The sequence below is a fragment of the Uranotaenia lowii genome, chromosome 2, assembly GCF_029784155.1.
Source record: "Uranotaenia lowii strain MFRU-FL chromosome 2, ASM2978415v1, whole genome shotgun sequence".
Taxonomy (NCBI): domain Eukaryota; kingdom Metazoa; phylum Arthropoda; class Insecta; order Diptera; family Culicidae; genus Uranotaenia; species Uranotaenia lowii.
The window spans coordinates 340,001,019-340,019,897 of record NC_073692.1 but is presented as its reverse complement, the minus strand read 5'-3'; the positions used below and the strand labels follow the sequence as shown (position 1 = coordinate 340,019,897).

Sequence of the window (18,879 nt, the reverse complement as noted above, 5' to 3'; positions counted from 1 at the left end):
TTTCAGCCATTTGCAGCATTTTTAAGATGAGCGGATGAAGCCATCTTGGATTTCATTATGGCGTCGGACAACGAAATTTGACCCCTACTCGTTTAGCCCTTTCACCCAATAGCGATGATTCATGAACTTTTCAGTCATTTAAAGCTTTGAATATAAAAGCGGAAGCCACCATCTTGGATTACTGATGGCGCCAAGCAAGATATTTTTTCTCCTACTTGTCCGTTGTTCACTCAATACTCAATTTTATTGAATAGATATTCATTCCACTTCCGGTGATTTGAAGTGTTTTAAAGATTTTTTTGATTTTACTCAAAACAACACACATGGCTTATCATAAATGTGTAAGCCTGAGCGTGTCCTGTTTTGACATCTTAATCGAGAACTGGCCTCTAATTTTATTACGATTTTAAAACCAAGCACTGTGTGCCTTTATAAAACATGCACATCTTGAAACAAACTTCTTATTTTATGTTTAATTGGAGTTTCAATAGAGCATTCAGAGCTCTCAGAGCAGTATATTTAGTAAAAGTTTTACTAGCATTTTCAGAACTACCTGAACAAAAATAGTTGAATCATGAATCAAAGCAGTTTCCATGACCAAAATAAAACAGTTATAAAACTAGTTGCATGTAAAATGCCATAATAAAACTATAATCAAACTTTCAAATGCTAGTTGGTTAAATCTTAGCTTAGAAACCAACTTTTTAATAAGCATCTGGGATGCTTCAAATTTGAGTTTTTAGTAAAATGGTCTTCAGAAAACGACCTTAACCCCAAAAAGTCCTTAAGAAATGGGTGTTTTGCATCAAAAATAATTCATTTTGTTGAAGTCGTATTGATATGGATTGATACGAATTCTAATAGATTGATAGCTTATTTTGAAATAATAAAAGCACTTGGTTTTACAGACCACAGGAGATATGAAAATTTCATTAAACTAGTTTTAATGATTTTATTACTATTTTTTCATGGGGATTAAGGAATTTTGATGAAAAAAATTGTCGTTCTGTTTAATTATATTGAATTCCGACCGATAGTGGCGAATTTATAACGAAGAAACTTATAGGGTGACCAGCATTAAATCCTAGAATTTCAATATACTGAGGACCATGGCCGTAGGAACGGGGGGGGTTTTGGGGGTTAAACCCCCCCCATGAAGGTCCAAAAATGCCAATTTTTCGCTAAACATAAAATTTGACATTTCTTATCAAATTTTGATGAACAATAGTGTAACAATCTCAACTCTGAAACCTCGAAATCTCATTCCAGGACCCCAATTCTTCAACAATTTTTCAACAAATTTCTCACTTGTTGATTGAGTAATTGAGTCCCAAATATTGAATCGCAACAAAATTAGACTAAGCCTACCAGATTGTCCGGATTTTAAACAGATTTTCTCACTCTATTTATTTGTAAAATCATACGAAAATTTCAGTTGAGTCCTTAAAATTTATATTTAGCGTCCAAATCATATTTTATACAAATTCTATCAAAATAAACATAAACAGTTTTTTGGTAGCTTAAATATGATTCTGTATCGGCCGATGTATTTCGATAAAATATCGATATCGATAAATAAATTTGCCTGCATATTGGCTGGATTTTGAGGAAAATTTTGAAAAAATTTGCCAGGTTATAATAAATTGCCTGGAATTTCCCAGCCCGAAAACTTGAGATAAAATATCTATTAAGTATCCAGTTTATTGTTTTTGTTTATAAGTTTAGATCAGTTTCAATATTTATAATTCAAACCATTTTTAAGATTTGGATTGGAAATTTTTATCCTCAATCTATATGCGGACATGAAACATGAGAAAAATTCATAAGTCCAGAATTAAAAAACATAGAAAAATTTCATCATTCACAATTTTATTTTAATTTACAAGTTCAATTACGAATTATTAATTGAAAAAAAATCATATTGAAAACCACAAATTCAGAATCAAATAAGAAATTTCTAGTTAAGGATTCTGATACTAATTTCGCTTTTTGGTTTTAAATTCATAGGATTTCTCATCTGGAATTTAGATTAAAGTTTTGAATATAGGTTCAAAATGCAGAATTCAGACTTGGAAAAAAAAAATCAAGATTGGCATTCAATTTAGCTCAAATTTAAGTTTTATAATCAGTATTTAAATAGCATTGTTAGAATTTTACTAAGGATTTAAATTGGAGGAAATGATGGAGTTTAAAATTAAATTAAATTAAAATTTTGAATTCAATCAAAATCAGTTTAGAAACCTGGTGAAAATTATAAGACCTTGATTCATTTCAAAGAATTTTTTGATGAAAAATCTAGATTTTAATTTTGAAAACTTAAATCACAGGATTTAAATTATCAAATATATGATAATTTTGAACTTGTTTTTAATCTTTAGATTTAAACTTCTGCTGAAAATTTTATTAAGCATTATTTAAATAAACTGCAGATTCTTTAAAATCAAAGATTTTAACTCAAATTTTAAATTTCAATGGAGTTTACAAGAGTAGAAAATAAACCTTATTTTACTTTTATTTCAGAATATTTGATACATTTTCACCCATGCTTACAATCGTTATGCTCGTGGTTCGAAAAAATTTGCTTGCTAATTAAAATGAGTAAAAAAAGTATCTTTCTAAATGAGCGTTCAAAATCCTTTTTTTTTTTTTTGTTTCGATTATAGTCGTTTCTATAATATTGTATCACTTGTGATTTTGATCAACGATGCAGTTGGCACACCAATCATTGAAAAACTTTCCGGAGGCAACTGACATATTTTTTAAAGCTTCATGAAAATTAATGGCAACTCCTAGAACTTGTTTTCAAAATTAAATAACTTTTAATGCAAAATAACTTCAATCAGAATGATTTATACTTAGTAAATATACATTTTTTCACTTGTACATATATTATTTAAGCAAAAATGTTCTAGGGAAAAAATTGTCATCAAAACCCCCCCCCCATGAGCTGGTTCTTCCTACGGCCCTGCTGAGGACCAAATCTAAGGTTTGTCGACTTTTACTTCACACCTTTTGTTACACTGAGCACAACTTCTCAAAAATGTTAATTTTTTTAATATTTTAAGAAATCTAATACGACACTTCAATTAACTAAAGAATTTGAAATCTGCACATTAAATCCATTTTATGTTAAAATACGACTCAGCTAATTTTTGAAATTTGTCATTGTATGTTTTATGGATTGAATAATTTATCAGCCCAGTTTTTTTAATATAAGCTTAATAGGCTTAAAAAATAATGCAAAATACTGATAAATAGGAATAAATCGCACAAAAGCTTATATGCAAAAAAATTGCATACTATATTATTTTATAAATCTTATGAATCAAGTAACTTGTTATCGAAAAATTCAATAAAATCAAGAATACAGAAGGTGATGAAACACCCATCTTCCACATTTTGAATTTTAGCTTTTGTAGTCTTTCGTATATTTGATAATTTCTTCGAAATTTCCATAAAAATTTCGAATCTATTTATTCTCACCTTCTGGTTTTTTGGTAATTTCGAAGGGGGTGACAAAAGAAGAATTTGATATTTGTTCCAGTCTTATTCAGTGAAAAAACAATAGTTTTCAATAAGAAAAGCATTGATTTATTATTTTTTCTTATATTTCCATTCATTACATATGACATCGGAATCTAAAAACTATTTTTACTTTAATTTTTTTATTTAATTAGCCCAAGTTTAGCTGTTACAGTAAAATTTCATTATTGCAACTGTAGTAGGTCACCACGGTGTACAATATAATAAGGTGATATCTTCCCGATAGTGTCGTCATTACTATCCATCTAGTGATCCTCGGTGTATGCAGCATTATCTTACGACCGCAAAACTTTTTGCCTGGCATGCTATAGACAGATAGTAATGACGTCACTTGTTTACATTCAAACGAGTTGTTTACTCGTGTAAGTAGCTTACCTTATATATTTATACCGTGGTAGGTCACGATCTTTGATAAAAAAAACGTCATCTTTTTTTGAACATTTTGTGCTTCTGCTCAATTTTCAGAAACCAAAAAATTATAATAATAGGTATATATTTTATGAAAATTGGTTAAATAGTTATAAAGAGACAGTCAAAATAGTAATCCAGGCCTAAATGACCCTAATCGGCTAGTTGTCCTCTTTTAACAGTAAACTTAGGTTAAAATGTAGCAAAAAATATATAAAAAATACCTCTGAATCAACACAACGCACAATCCATTAAACCTTGAAAGAAAACATAAGATTATTGTTTCCAATCTTGGCAAACAGTTTCGATCCAACTGTGAACCAGTGTTGGAAAATCAACAGAATTTTTTGTTTATTTATTGAGACAATTTTTGTTCTTGTCCTCTTATGATTTTTTTTTTTTTTTGCAAAACAATGGGATTCTTTAACCTAACATTCTTTAATAACGTACAGACGTTCCAAAATCACTTGTCAAAAATAATAGATCAAGCTTACTGAATCAAAGCAATCGAAAGATTCCTTTTAATTCAACCACGGTAAATGAAAAGTTCAAAGAATCTTTCGATTGCTCAAAGGCTCACAACACAACAGAGAGAACAAGCTTTAAAAAAAGTTAAATCCAAGCAAAGGAAATGCAAAAAACTAGAATTTGACAATCGCAATTTTTCGCAGTATTTTTGTAATAAAACCCATGTACGTACACATATAACTGATATAATTATGAAATTTTTCCCATTTTCGTAGGTGATGGAAAGAATTAGAGAAACATGAGGTATCAAAGAACGAACGAATATAAGCAGTAAATTTTTCGAAAATGATTCAACGTGATATTAATGGCTTATGTTCTTTCGTTCTTTGATACCTCATGTTTCTCTTATTCTTTCCATCACCTACGAAAATGTGATTATTTTCAGGTACAAAGATGTACCGAGCGATTTCATAACATCAGTATTGACGAAATTTTGATTGAAAATGTCATAAGTAAAGCGTTAACCCTGGAAAACTAACTGTTTTAATAAATCCTACAACGGCGTGTTTCTGATTAATGTTGACAATCTTTCACTCACTTTCATCGAAATTTCTTTCTTAAAAAAACAAACATACAACGATTATTTTCTAATGTTTATTTTAACTCTTTTCTTTTCTTTCAAGTTGTTAATGCTCTACAGTCTTCTCTCTAAGTTTTTGCGCCCTCGTCAAACTGTCATCTTAAGTTTACTACGGGTTTAGTTGAATGAAGGAGAATAAAAATAAGCAAACAATAAAGTTGGCAGCAACATCTTCATTAGAAATGAAGTCTAGTGAGGTTTACGCGCGTTTGTGTTACGTTTTTTTTTGTGCGTCTATTTTGAGGAAGCTGTACAAATTCGTTGACGGGATTTATTTTTTTCACGGAGGTTTTTAACACTGGCTCAGAGGATTGATACAATCGGTTGGAGTTAATTGATTAATTTGTCTTAAGATTAATAGTAAAACAGGACTTTTCTCCAGGAGGGCACCAGCCTGAGCAACACTCTCTGGTCGCTTGTCAAGGGTGGACTTTCTCCATTGAAGGCCACCAGGGCAACTGGTTGGTCTGGAAACTTCGTTTCAACTGGTTCATCGGAACTGCGGAAAGGGTCAGCGAGGCCTCCCAAAGGTAGATAAGGGTTGTTGAGAGCTACCAGCCCAGTGCGAGCTAGTTGGAGTTGTTGCTCTTGAGCTATGCTAAATAGAGGTTTTGGAACTAGATCCCCGTAGTTGAAACCATGCCCGAGATCTAGTTCGATCTTTTCCGGGAATTCTTTGTGGGGATAGTGGTGGTACTGTTCAAATTTGATTCCCTTGGTAGCTCCAACGTTGACTTCGTATACCCCCGGTTCCAGAAGCTTGATGCGATCAGAGGGTTCACCAGAACCGTAGGCTTTAAGTTCTTCAGCTTCGGTTTTGATGATGATCTGTTTAGCATCGGCCGGAACCTGAAGGATCACTTCGTAGCAAGATGAGGAAGGCTCGACGGTAGTTCCGGTACTGCCTGTTTGGATACTTACGGGTACGGATGTTCCACTGCTAGGTTGAACTACAACTTGTGGTTTCATGTGAGACGGTCGGGACATTGCGAGTACAGGCTCTGGGTCTTCCTCAATTTCATCGTAAATATCTCCTCCAGGGCCGACCGATGTTCCAAATTTGGGTGGAATGGTTGTCGAATCGGGAGTCACCGTGAGGGCTTGCTGGCTAGATATTGAAGGTTTGAACAAAGTTGTTGGGCGAGGGTGCATTGGTGGTCGTGGGGTTGTCCCGCTATAAGTTGTGGGCACGATGTTGTACTGTTGTGTCGTACGAGGAGTTGCAGGAAGACGCATGGCTTTCAGGAATTCGATACCTGGCTCACCATCTGATAAGGCATGTGCATCGGCGGCAGCTCGGAATGATCCAGGAGAAGGAACCTCTCCGGCAGATTGTTCATTATCGTTGCTGACACGTTCTGTCTCCATTGTTTCAAGTTCGGTTAAGATTTTGCCCACCGTTATTGGAGGTGATTGTTGTCTTACGCCAGGGACAATTTTTTGAACTAATGATCCCGGACTTTGCTCATCGATTATCTTCGAAGCCTGTTCAAGTTGAGCCTTTAACAACTGCTCGCTGACTGAAAAATCTTCATCATTAACCTCACCTTCTATAGAAGTTGTCGATTCGTTATTCGACATTTGACTATCGGAACGATTTTCGTCTTCAATTCCTGACTCTTCATCGGTTACTTCCTTGGAAGAACTCGTGCTTGAATCTTGCATACTATCAGCTACCGGAACAGAACTATCATCGTGAATTTGATCCATCAATGGTTTATCCATGATTTTGGAAACTCCCTCAATTTTACTTTCTCCGACTTTATTTAAATTGTTAGCGTAATGAGCATATTTGATTTTACCTCTGAAGGTTTTCACAGCATTAGGATTGTCAGGATTGATTTCATCTTCTTGATCACTTTGTTCAATATCTTGAGCCATCTGTGCGTCCATTCGTAAATTGTCCATACCCTCAGCTAACATCTCTTCATTACCTATAACCTTTTCTCCGGCAACTTCTTTGACCTTACCATTCGCTGGAGCTGAATCTTGCAGAGATCCAACGATAGATCTGTAAGCGTCGTGTAACGTAATGTCGTCGTTGATATCATCTGGACCACTTACCATAGGCAGGTGGGAATCCATTGGAACAGCATGGCCATTCGGATTGGAACTGTCTTCTTCCTTTGCAGAGTCATCCATAACCGGATTGTTGGTCTGCTCTTGGTCAGACCAAAGAGGTTCGGAATCCACGACAACGATAGGGTTTTCTTCATTCATTACGGCAGTCAACTTGTCATCTTGAAGTTGTTTCTCTGCGAAATCATCCAAGAGATCTGTGTCTGCCTTTTGGTCGTTCGAATCGTCATTCATAAGTACTTCTTCGTTATCCTTGGTAGGGTTGTCATCCAAGGCTTGCTTTGATTGCTCTAATTCTTCGGTTGGTTTCCGTTGATCATCCATTTCGATTTCAGTATTCATTTTATCTAAATCATCTTTTTCTTCGACAGGTGCTGACATTTTATCAATCGGAAATTCTTCATCAAACATTTGCTCATGTGGTTCCTTATAATGTTTTGAAGGACTTGTATTGTGTTCAATAACGAAATCACCACTGTCTGCTTCTTTGTTATCATCATTTACATTTGCGTCATGCTTGATGTCACCGACAAGTTTGGAGGAATCAATCATATCTGAACTCTGTTGTTTTTCCATATCGTCTGAATTGTTTTTCATCTCATCGTGAATCGGATAAATCATTTCAGTGCTCTTCATCCCAGTCGATTCCATCTCAGATTTTTTCTTCGGAACAAAACTAGGTTTTGCTGGAGCCTTCCTATCAGATGCATCGCCTTTGGTAGGTTCAGGTTGAACTACTGAATTACGTTCTGGCGTTTGTTTCGTTTTGTCTATATCGCTAGCCATCGATGCCTGCATCTCTTCGGCCATCTCTTTTAGAATCTTGATATCACTACTGTCCGACTGGCATTCGGTCGGGAAAAGATCCTGCAGATCAATGGGGTTATCAGCGGAGCTGCAAAAGGAACACACATATATTTTTATAACGTACACAATTCACAGTTTCTAAGATTTGAAGCATGGTTTTTTTTTAAGATTAACGAAATTATGCATCAATACTATAAATAGATTGTAACAATTTTTTATAAACACAAATCTTAGTTCTCTCCTTTCAAAAATTTAAAACATTGGAAGTCTCAAAAATTTTTAATTGATTTTGAAATGTTTTTTCTATAAACTTTCAAAAAAGCTAAAGTCTCAATATGTAGATATAATTTTTCACTGGCAGAAGTCTTGATTGGTTGGTTAACACTTTCATGAACATGACTTTTCACCTAATTTTATTTCAAAAAACTCAATCCATCCGAAAACTTATTCACCAGCATAAGCTTCTTGAAGATTCAATCTACTGGACGATTTTTCTCACACTGGATTCTGGATGGTCCGTGAGTTCTTAAACTTACGCAAAAAAAAAAATTGTTTTATTTTTTCAGTATTCAATTTATTAATATTTAAAATTATTTCCTTTTTTGCTATTATTGCTTTTATTTTTGTGCAAGGATCTGAGTAATAAAAATTAAAAATGTTCTTTAGGTGTAAAGAAAAAATATTACCATAATATGGTTTATTATGGGTAACAGTCTCTGGCACAACAATGCTTGATTATTAAATATATTGGATCCCAATTTTTACTGGAATTTTAAGAAAAGTGTATCAATCTTTTCAAATTGTATTAACCTCTGGATTTATGAAACCTTATTCGAGTATGGATGTCGAAGAAATGGAAACATTATATTGGGCAAAACATTAAATTTGCTGAATGAGAAACTTTTCTTTGATTTATACAAAAATATGGAAAATTTAATCAATGGGTATTTTGTTTGAATACTAGTTTCAAATGCATCTACTTGTCTTTCATCCATATACACAAACTAAATCTAATCTTGGACTGACGGAGCTGAGTTAGGTAGATATATTATAAAAGTATTTTAAATTTCTATTTTGTTCTTTTTAGATCATTTTTCAATTTTCAGTTGTCGTTTAGCCGATCAGCGCATTAAAGGAGATCGATAAATTTTCCTCAACATTAAGTGGTTTCATTTATCAATCGCTAATTTCCAGTTAGCGATTTAGAAAACTGATGGATAGGAACGAGTTAAAACACGTCTACTACGGAATGAAACTAGTTTCTCGGAAAGGTATTGTTTTTGGACGAAACGAGTGATTCGGGTAAGGCCATGAATCATTGTACTCTCGAAAAAAAAAATCGCATATATCTCTATCCTAGCGGATGCTCTGCAAGTGAGTTGTTCACGAAATTCGGGTAAGAGCTTCTGCAATACATTCAGATGTAATTCGTTTTTGATCAAAACTGCTTCTCAGAAAATAAAAAAAAATTCTTGATGATTTTCTTGCCACCCTGTGCCTCGTTACACTCGTGAAAAATAGAATTTCTATCGTCTTATAAACAATTAAATGATAGACGAATGGCTTAGCTCGCGTTCAAATTTATTTTACAAGCCAATTTTTAAAATAATTGCAAAAAATCGTTCCACATAATCATTTCTCGGTCGAATTTTGTTATTAAAACTACATTAGATCTCAACAATCTATGCATTTTAAGTCGTCTGGAACAAAAAAATCAATTTTCTAAATTTCATATACGATTCATAGAAAGAAATTTTTTAATGTAGTCTACGTAGCGAAAAAAAATTAATTTTAAAAGGAATTGTGAAAAAAAAATCTTAAAGGAATTCCATTGATTTTGGGACAAATAATTTCTAATGTTCTATTCCGTTGCGTTAAAGAATTTTGTACCCAAATACCTTGACATTAAGACAAATTTTTAGAATCTCTTTTTCCAAGTTTTCCAAGAATAAAATATGAATTCATTTCTGTAAAAAAAATTATTTTGAATCCAAATCATACATTTTTGTCTAGCAAGACAGGTGTAAGTTTCTACATAAGCATTTTTCAAATCCAACTCAGTTTTATTCTGTGTGTACACATTTCTCTGTGTGTATCTTAGACCTGCACTGCTTTTTGCTCCCAAATGTTTTTTCTTAAGCTTCATTTTTTGCTAACATGGCAAGCAGCTAAGAATTTCATGAAAAAAGTTATAACCATTTCAAAATAAAAAATCTGAATCCATTGAACAGTATTTAACAATGGCAGACTTTGCTTGCTAAAGCTGTTAATAAATTCATGCAACGTTTTTGCAAAGGTTATTTAAATCGATAAATTCTCTGGCAATGCAAAGCAGTTTTTTTTTAATTTTTTAATTTCATCCTACGGCTACACAGCTTTCTAATAAGCAGACAAAAACGTCAAAATTTAAAAAAATAACCCATCTCAAAGAAACATTAATATTCTTTTTTTCAAATATAGCTTTGATACCAAAATCTTGTTTTTTCTCGTTTCAAAACTAAATAGTTGTATTTCCTTAGATACAATCACTTGTTTTTCTGCCTTGAAGCTCTCATTTCTATGCACCGAGCATGGCTCTATGATAGCGTGAGCACTTCTCAACCTGCAGGTCGAGGTTCGAATCTACTAATTAAAACCAAACTTTTCTAGAATAGTTCAAGTTTGTAAAAAAAACGCATAAAAGTTTGAGTACAAATCGGGAGGCAGATCAACATTGCATACAAGTCATAAGTAAAAAAAATAATATTATAACAGAATTATATCAAGATTCGATTTTTTGATATTCATTTCTACCTATCAACAACAGAAAAAGTCCAGATTAAATTATAGCACCCTTTGATAGCATTATATCAAGATTAAAATTCAATTAGATAGGATGTTGATCACCAAAAAAGACAAAAATGTGTGTCTTGCCTTCAAGCTTTCAAGCAATGTTTGCTTTGGACCCAAGTACTTTTATGCAAGGTTAAATTGAATCCTGCCTTGCATTCAAGCTTTCATATATTGTTTAAAACTTTCACAACTTTTTAAAAGTTTGGGTATAAGGGTATAGCGTAACGGACCTATTTTGGACCGCTTTGGGAAGTGGCTATGCTATTTTCTTAAATAAAAAAGTACATGTTATAATTTTTGACTGCTTTAACCGTTCATTACGAAGATCAAGGCGTTATCTATCGAAACATATCGTGTTTGAAATGTTTTGAAAATTTCTGCAGCGCACTGCAATCTCGAAGAAATTTGCTCTGCAGTGCTAAATATTGGCCAATTGGCTTGTCTTTATGGTCAACTTTTAGAACGCAAATCTCCTTCAGGCGACCCAATGATAAGTTAAAAAAGTCTGACATCATCAACTCAGCGACATCAATTGATGCATTTTAAATTCCAAAACCTTAATGGATTTGGTAAAGCTTCAGTTCTGTAGAAAACATAGATTCAAAAATGATAAGAATATGCGAGAATTATGCGATAGTTTTAACTATCTAAAAGCAAAATTTCTTTCACTGAAAAATTAAAAAAAAAAATAGTTTTATCTTTATCTTTTGTTCTGCGAAAAAAATTAACGTTGAAGTTAATTTTTCAATTGTTTTTTGTTCTCAAAAATTGCATACGCACAAGGGGCTGAAAAACTAGATTTTGAGTACTTTTTCGCTTGTAATGTTTTCACATTTCAACATTTTTTTCCTAAGTTTAGAAACACATAAAGACTCATTGCTCATTTGAATATATTTTTTGCAAAATTTGTTCTACTATTAACTGAGATATTTCAACTGTTTCAAAAATTAAATTTATTACTTGTTGTATTGTTGTCGTTTTTTTCAACCCTTCCGGGGTTTATATTTTGTCTCTTCTTCCTAACCAAGTGTTTTTAATTCTTGAAAATCAACTCTGAATGGTTGTAAATTTTAAACCAAACCGTCAATAATGTTCCATAAAGCATTGATCTTATTAAAAGCTTGCGTATGTCCAGTTTTTTCATGTTTTTCAGCTCCTTTAAGCTGTAGCTTTTAACAACTGTTTATCAAACAGATGCCACTAATGTGGATTGTTGGATTAACGTAATTTAAAGCATAGTGCACAATTAGTAATTTAAACAGTGATTGGCTTGGTTTTATGCCGATTGAAGTGAACTTCGTCTAAAGGCGGGTTTGGGCTTTGCGAGTTGATTAAATAAAACAATGTGTAAATTCCAAATTTTATTCATTATAAGCGATTGAAACAGAGAGCGTTATTCTTTTCATATCGTCGCACAACGTCTTATTAAGTTCATGAACATTTAACAGCAAGTTCCTGGTTATGTTGAGTGGTCCAAAATACAGTGTCGGACAATAGAATAGGACCGCTCTAATGCAAAATATTCAAACCTTTAAACTGCCAATTTAAATATAATAATATGCGACACCTAGCGGCAAGCACTTATTGTGGTATGCGAACTTTGTATACTGCACTTTTGTTGCAATCAAAGCAACACGTTTGTTCTACTCGACCAGAAAGCTGTCAGAGGGTGAAAAAAGTCGCGTCATAAAATAACACCAGCTCATCGGTTCGGCTGTTCCGGCATTTTCAGCGCTCTAGATTTGAAGAAAAGGTGTTGTTTTCGATGTTGTTTGTTCATTTTCGTGTCCTGGTAAGTATTTCCCATAGAATTAATCATGTAAATCATGAAAACAAACAAAAAATAAAGATTTCCTTCTTCCTACTCTGTTTGCAGCGAAAAAGCGATGTGACGGGCACAGCACTGCACGGAGGTCCAGCGAGTGATCATCCGGAATCTGTACAAGGCTGGCAAAAGCAAACGCGAAATTGCCGACTACTTAAAAAGGTCGAAAACTTTCGTTTTCAACGCGCTTTACAGCACTGGCAAACGGGAACTGACCGGCCGCCCCCGCAAAATGACGCCGAAGGACGATTCGGCAATCAAGCGGGCCTCGCAAAAGGACCCTTTCAAAGCGTCCAAGCAGATCAGAGACGAGCTGAACTTATCTGTGAGTTTCCGGGCGGTTCAGCGACGGTTGGCGGAGGAGGGACTAGGAGGAAAAAGTCTCCGGAAGGTGCCGATGCTGACGCCAAGGCACTTGAAGGCGCGGCTGAAGAATGCGAAGGACCACTTCGATTGGGTCGGTCCGGAAAAGGAGAAACTATGGAGAAATGTGCCGTGGATGAGACCAAAGTGAACCTCATCGGCTCGGACGGAAAGAGTTGGGTCCATCGCCCACTTGGCTGTGCGTATATACAAATAAAACATTCAAACATGGAGGAGGTAGCATCATGATGTGGGGGTGCTTTTCTTGGTACGGGGTGGGTCCCTTGTACTGGATCTACCGGATTATGGGCCAGCAACTCTACGCCCAGATACTTCGGGAAGTAATGCTGCCACATGCCGAGTGGGAGATGCCCCTAAAGTGGCAGTTCCAGCAGGACAACGACCCCAAACATACCGCTAAAACGGTTAAAAAGTGGTTCCAGGATAATAAGGTAGACGTTATAGAGTGGCCAGCGCAGTCCCCTGATCTCAATCCCATAGAGAACCTATGGGAAATAGTTAAACGTAAGGTGTACACCGAAAAATGAAAAAAACAAGCAGCAGCTGTGGCAGAGAATCCAGGCGGTGTGGTACGCTATCCCGGTGAGAACGTGCCAAAAGCTGGTGGAGTCGATGCCGAACCGGGTGCGAGAAGTGATGCGTAATAAGGTTTATACCAACAAGTACTAACCCTGCAAATCGTTCACGGTATAAATTTCCTTTTTTTTTAAATTTTTTTTACCATGAATTCTTAAACGGTCCTATTTTATTTCGCGTTATTTTAGTCAGTAAGTATGCTTAAAACGCATTTTTAAATAAAGGGCAATTGTTTTAACTACAGACGATTTTAATTTCTTCGAAGAATGAATTTACAATTTGTAAATGGTTTGATGCATTTCAATGGAAACTTTTTTCTCAAAGTTTTGTCACTTTCTGTTTTGGATTGAGCAGTGATCCTATTCTATTGTTCGACACTGTAAGTCCCTAAGGAATTAAGTCGGACCTATTTTCGACATGGGCCATTAAAACTAGTTTTTTTTTTTTTGGTTCTTCGAGCTTGCAAACTAGTTTTCACGTGTTTTATCATAGCTGTGAACATGTTTGTAGTTGTTAAATTCATCACAGCTATGAATAAAAACCTTTTAAAAGTTGACTCCAATAATGTCACGTCCTCCTGAAATGTGCCTGATTCGACCCTACTGTGAAAAATCAAAACTTTATTTTCAATTTTCTCTCCCTTATCAGCTTATTTCAGTAGAATGTTAGATATGATTTGAATCATAAGAAGTAAGTTTAACTATATTTGTTTAAAATTTCCATGATTGACATGATTTATGAGAGAAATATTGGAAAAAAAAAGCCGCAAGGTGGTCCAAAATATGTACTCGGTCCAAAATAAGTCCGTTACCCTACACGGTCGATGGTATTGATGGCTGGATGGCCTCAGCCATAACCTCGAAACTTGTTTTGGATTTGGCCTCATCAGAGTTGCCAGGTTGTTTTGACAAAAATCGCTTTTTATTTCTCGAATTTTTTAACTCAATTTTCATCTATCAACATTTCCTACACATTTGATGGAACTTTGCAGATTTTAAAGAGTCTTACGTATGCAAAGATTTCATTCCAGTAGATTAAATAAATGTCAAATTTTTAAGCAGGGTATCGTTGGAAATTATGGGTTTTTATGTAGTAGTCAGTCTAAGTCAGTGACAGAGAAGCTGAAAATGTTTCATTTTACGGTTCAATCGCTACAAATTACAAGAAGTATGTGCATATTTCAAATTATTTGCTACAGGTTGTTTTCAAAAAAGAAACAATTACCATCAAGACGCCATTCACCGCCCAGATAAGCGGTTTTTCAACTTCAAACATGTGTAATAAAAAAACGACGGCAGATTTTTATTCGCTTTCTTTTCCAATACATCCCAAAACTGCTCTACTTTAAATAAAAAAATTAGTGGAATGCGAAAAATGTACGCTTTTCGAAATAATTAGCTAAACTTTTGGGTGTTCAACTGGCCCTATTACCGCCCACTCGACTTTTTCGGGTATCGATAATGTTTTCTTAAGGAAAAACTATCTGAACAACACGGAAACTGTTCTTTTTAGTATTTTCCATACAACGAGCTGTCAAAACCATATTTTGGCTCTTTAGAGAATACATTTTGTGAAATTTTTTCCGCAAATTTAGTACAAATTTTAACAAAGTGCGTTGACTGACAAAATGATGATTCCCGGCAAACAACCTCAAGTAACCGGTTATTTTCAGCGATAAAACATCATTTTCTAACATAATCAAACTAAATGCTTCTTACAATTTACACATTTGACACAATACATGCGTTAAAAACAAAGAAATTGTGCGTGACCGGTCATTAGGAACCCACACTTTTTTTTATACACCAATTACCGCCCATCACTAAACGCTTCAAAAAACAACAACTATTGAAAAAATCGAAAATTTTTTGAAGCAAATCTATTCTACGAAAATAAAACTATCGTTTCAAGTCGATTTTAGGTCCAATAGGTACTATCTAGTAAACAAAAACCCTCTTTGCCCTAGGAGTACAGTAATGCTTAGTTCGCTAACAGGCGTCGAATTCAATAATTTGACCGGAAACGAAAAACCAAATATTTTATTTCTGGCTATAGTTAGCATAATTGAGTGATGTTTTTTCAGTGAAATGGTCAAACAATGATGCCGACACAGAACACATGTCTTATATTTGGAGAAAACATCCCAGTTTTTTCAAAATACACACAAAAGGGTGATTTTGGGCGGTAAATGGTGTCTGGGCGGTGAATGGCGTCTTGATGGTACAAGTCTAAGCAAATTGAATACGGACTTGAGGAATGAAGTCACTTCTGAACATGTATAGATTTTCGTTTAATTTGTTACTTGAACTGAAATATGAAGAGGACTTTTCAAAATATTGTTAAATTTGCTTCAACTTATGATTTTCAGATGAGATTTAGAAAAATGAGTGCGAATATTGAAATTGAACCAGGCAAATTGAGGCAGGAAAAATAATTGTTTGTATCGAATGAGATATATGTGTATATATTTTTCCGAAACGACAATATCGAAGATTTTTGTATCAAAGCTATATCTGAATAAGATAATAATATTTCATTGAGATGGGGTATGAATAGAAATTTTGATATGCTCTCCTGATCGGGCATTGTAAAAAGAGATTTACAAAGCTGAATAACTTCAACAAAATCAGTTGTTTCCTTTTTATGCGACAAAACATAAATTCAAAAATAGAATTGTTTCAGATGCATGACATAGAAATGCAGAAACAATGCATATTCCGTATTATTCAAATTCATTTTCCTCATTCCCATTATTTGTCTATCTTCCGGAATCATGATTCCGATTGCTTTCCCAACTCACCCACTGCTCCTGATACTCTCCGCCAGCCGCCGTTCCGGATCTTCCATATTGACCAACCGGTAGCCCGCCTTATCGGCCAGATAATGCGTGATGAAGAGCTTTCCCTGGGGATCGACATAGCCGTAACATCCGTACATTGCGCCATCCAAGGAGCGCTGATGGTGGAACTGAGACTCGCCCTGCTTCACCGCATAGCCGTACTTGTAACGTCCTGGAACAAAAATATCAACAAAAAACAGAACGGAATTGGAAGCGAAGTCACGCTTAATGTTTACCTCCTGCAAGGAAGCTAACAAGCTTGATGAAATAACACTTACCTTCCTTGTGATTCCGTTCATTGTAGACCACGTCCGATCTCAGCTGACGACGACCGGCTGCTGACAGCACTCCGCAGGGAGCCACAATGACGACGATGATTATCTGTGGGCGGAAACGGAAACGAGACATACGAGATACCAGATGAAAATATGTTTCTGCAAATGTTTGGTAAACAGTTTAACATTTCTCGAGAAATGAATGCACCATTACGACACAAAAAAGCGGTTGAAAATAGTTATTTATGCATCATGTTGAAAAAAGGGGATTTTTTCAGCTCGAGTCGTAAAATTATTCAACGAGGATTGCCGATGGATGATAACGTCATTATTGTTATAACATCTATCTATATTCACTGTGGAATCCAACATAAAAAAGACCAGACTATACGCTTTTACTGAAGCACAATAAGATTGACCATTTTGTAAGTAGGACTAAGAATAAGCTTTTAAAACACAAATCATTACACTTTTCAAACCACACAAACTGTATGATCCCTGATGAAGGTGTTATGTGACTCCAAAACGTAGGATTAAAATAATTTTTTGAGAAAAAACTGGAATGATTTGCCGATAATAAATTCAACAAAACATTCAGTCGAAAACTCAACATAAACATTTTTATCAACTTGCACTTTTGACTCCATTCAAGAATCGCCTACTGCTATACTATTAAATTCTCTTTTCGATAGCTCCTCTTCCTATTCAAAAAAGGGCAGCATTTTAATCGCCTGCCGGTATGCAATAACAGTGCATGAAACTGACAGCTTGGTCCCGAAAACAGCAACAAAGATGATAGCGGTTAGTTCACATTCAGCCAGAGTTTGGTTCAAACTGGGGCCGGGTGTAAAACTCGTTCGATCCAATCAAACAAAATGAAACACTGTTCCATTTAAGACCCAAAATTGCTCTCTACAACCTAGTCTATAGACATTACCAATTCCATTATTTTTGTTGATGGACAGTGTCCAATCGGAGCAGGAAATTAATCTGTTTCAGGAATGTCGGAAAAGTTGTCGGTTGAGATCGTTGGAAATTTTCCGGTTCTCTACTGTTACGAGCATTGGGAAAGATTCTAGTCTGGCTGGAAGTTATTCAAGCAACGACGGTGTGGTACATTGCCTTTCGGAAAACTTTGGGTTAACAAACATTGAAGTCGTGACAGAAGAGATTTTTGCAGTAAAGGAAATGAATTACGTTCAACGAAAAGTTGAATTGCTGGCATTTATCTCAACTCATTTCAACTGTAGGTAAGAAATCAAAAACAATTAAATTATCATCTCAATCCGTACTAATATGATGAGAAAGTTAGGTTTTAATGTTTTTAAAATACCACGAGCAAATTGAAAAGGATTCAATTTGAATATGTGGAAGTTTTCACCGTAAATGGCACAGAAATAATCGAATTCTAACTGAAGGTTAGCTTCTGGTTCGAATGTTCAAACTCGAAAATGAAAACAAATGCTTGTTGGAGCGTTTATTCGGCAACCGAACTTTGTCCAACGCAGTTCATTTACATGCAGCTAGAGTTGCAGAAAATTTTCCTCAAACACGATTTACGCTAGACTTCAGAAAACGCAACGAAGCTTCCCCTAAAGTGGAGAACAAAATTTCTCGACGACACTGCCAGCAGCCGGAATTTAACAACTTCCGAAAGTTAAATCCCAATAGAAAATAGTCTGTACTTACTAGCAGAAATTGTTTGACTGATCCGGTAACTTTATTGCTAGTAGGAAATGTTGAATGGTGGTTTTTTGGGCGAACGGATAACGAAATTATGTAAATTCAGACCGGGAGACCGCAGAATGTTTCCGAATGCCTAGAGGTGAACAACAAAACAAGTCCTCCGAAGTTTGGCCCTACGTTCGTCGTCGTCGTTGTGATTTAACTTCTGAAGAATGTTGTGTATCCCAACAAATCCTCTAACCGAGACTTCTGTCTTCCACAAACGCAGAGCTTACCCATGCAAAAATGTCATCGCCCGGATTATGTTGAGAATGTGATTTATGAAGTTCAGTCGCTCTAGGAAAAAGCTTTTCGGATCTAGAATGATAAGGAAAGTCTTTCGAATCCCTATGGGGGTTTAAATTTAGATCTTGTAGCATTTGGGTATTTTTAACTTTCCTTCGATTCTACATTATGAGATATCTTCTGAAGTGCCGCTTTTAGAAGAAAACAAATGCATTCTTAATTAGTTGGTAAT

At 35.0% G+C, this 18,879-nt stretch overlaps 1 protein-coding gene across 2 annotated transcripts in view; it reads right to left on the bottom strand.

The window, feature by feature from the left end:
- Positions 1-5,117: 5,117 nt before the first annotated feature.
- LOC129746884 (uncharacterized) overlaps positions 5,118-18,879 on the bottom strand; it is a 33,357-nt gene continuing 19,595 nt past the window's right edge. Inside the window, exons 2-4 of one of the 2 annotated variants that reach the window (XM_055740809.1) lie at positions 16,680-16,782; positions 16,363-16,573; positions 5,118-8,033 (exon numbers count right to left, since the gene is read on the bottom strand). In XM_055740809.1, coding sequence (XP_055596784.1) covers positions 5,414-8,033; positions 16,363-16,573; positions 16,680-16,782 — 2,934 coding nt within the window. In that variant the 3' untranslated portion in view covers positions 5,118-5,413. Of the gene's footprint in view, positions 8,034-16,362; positions 16,574-16,679; positions 16,828-18,879 lie in introns of those variants that run through there. The other variant, XM_055740808.1, reaches the window with a different exon arrangement.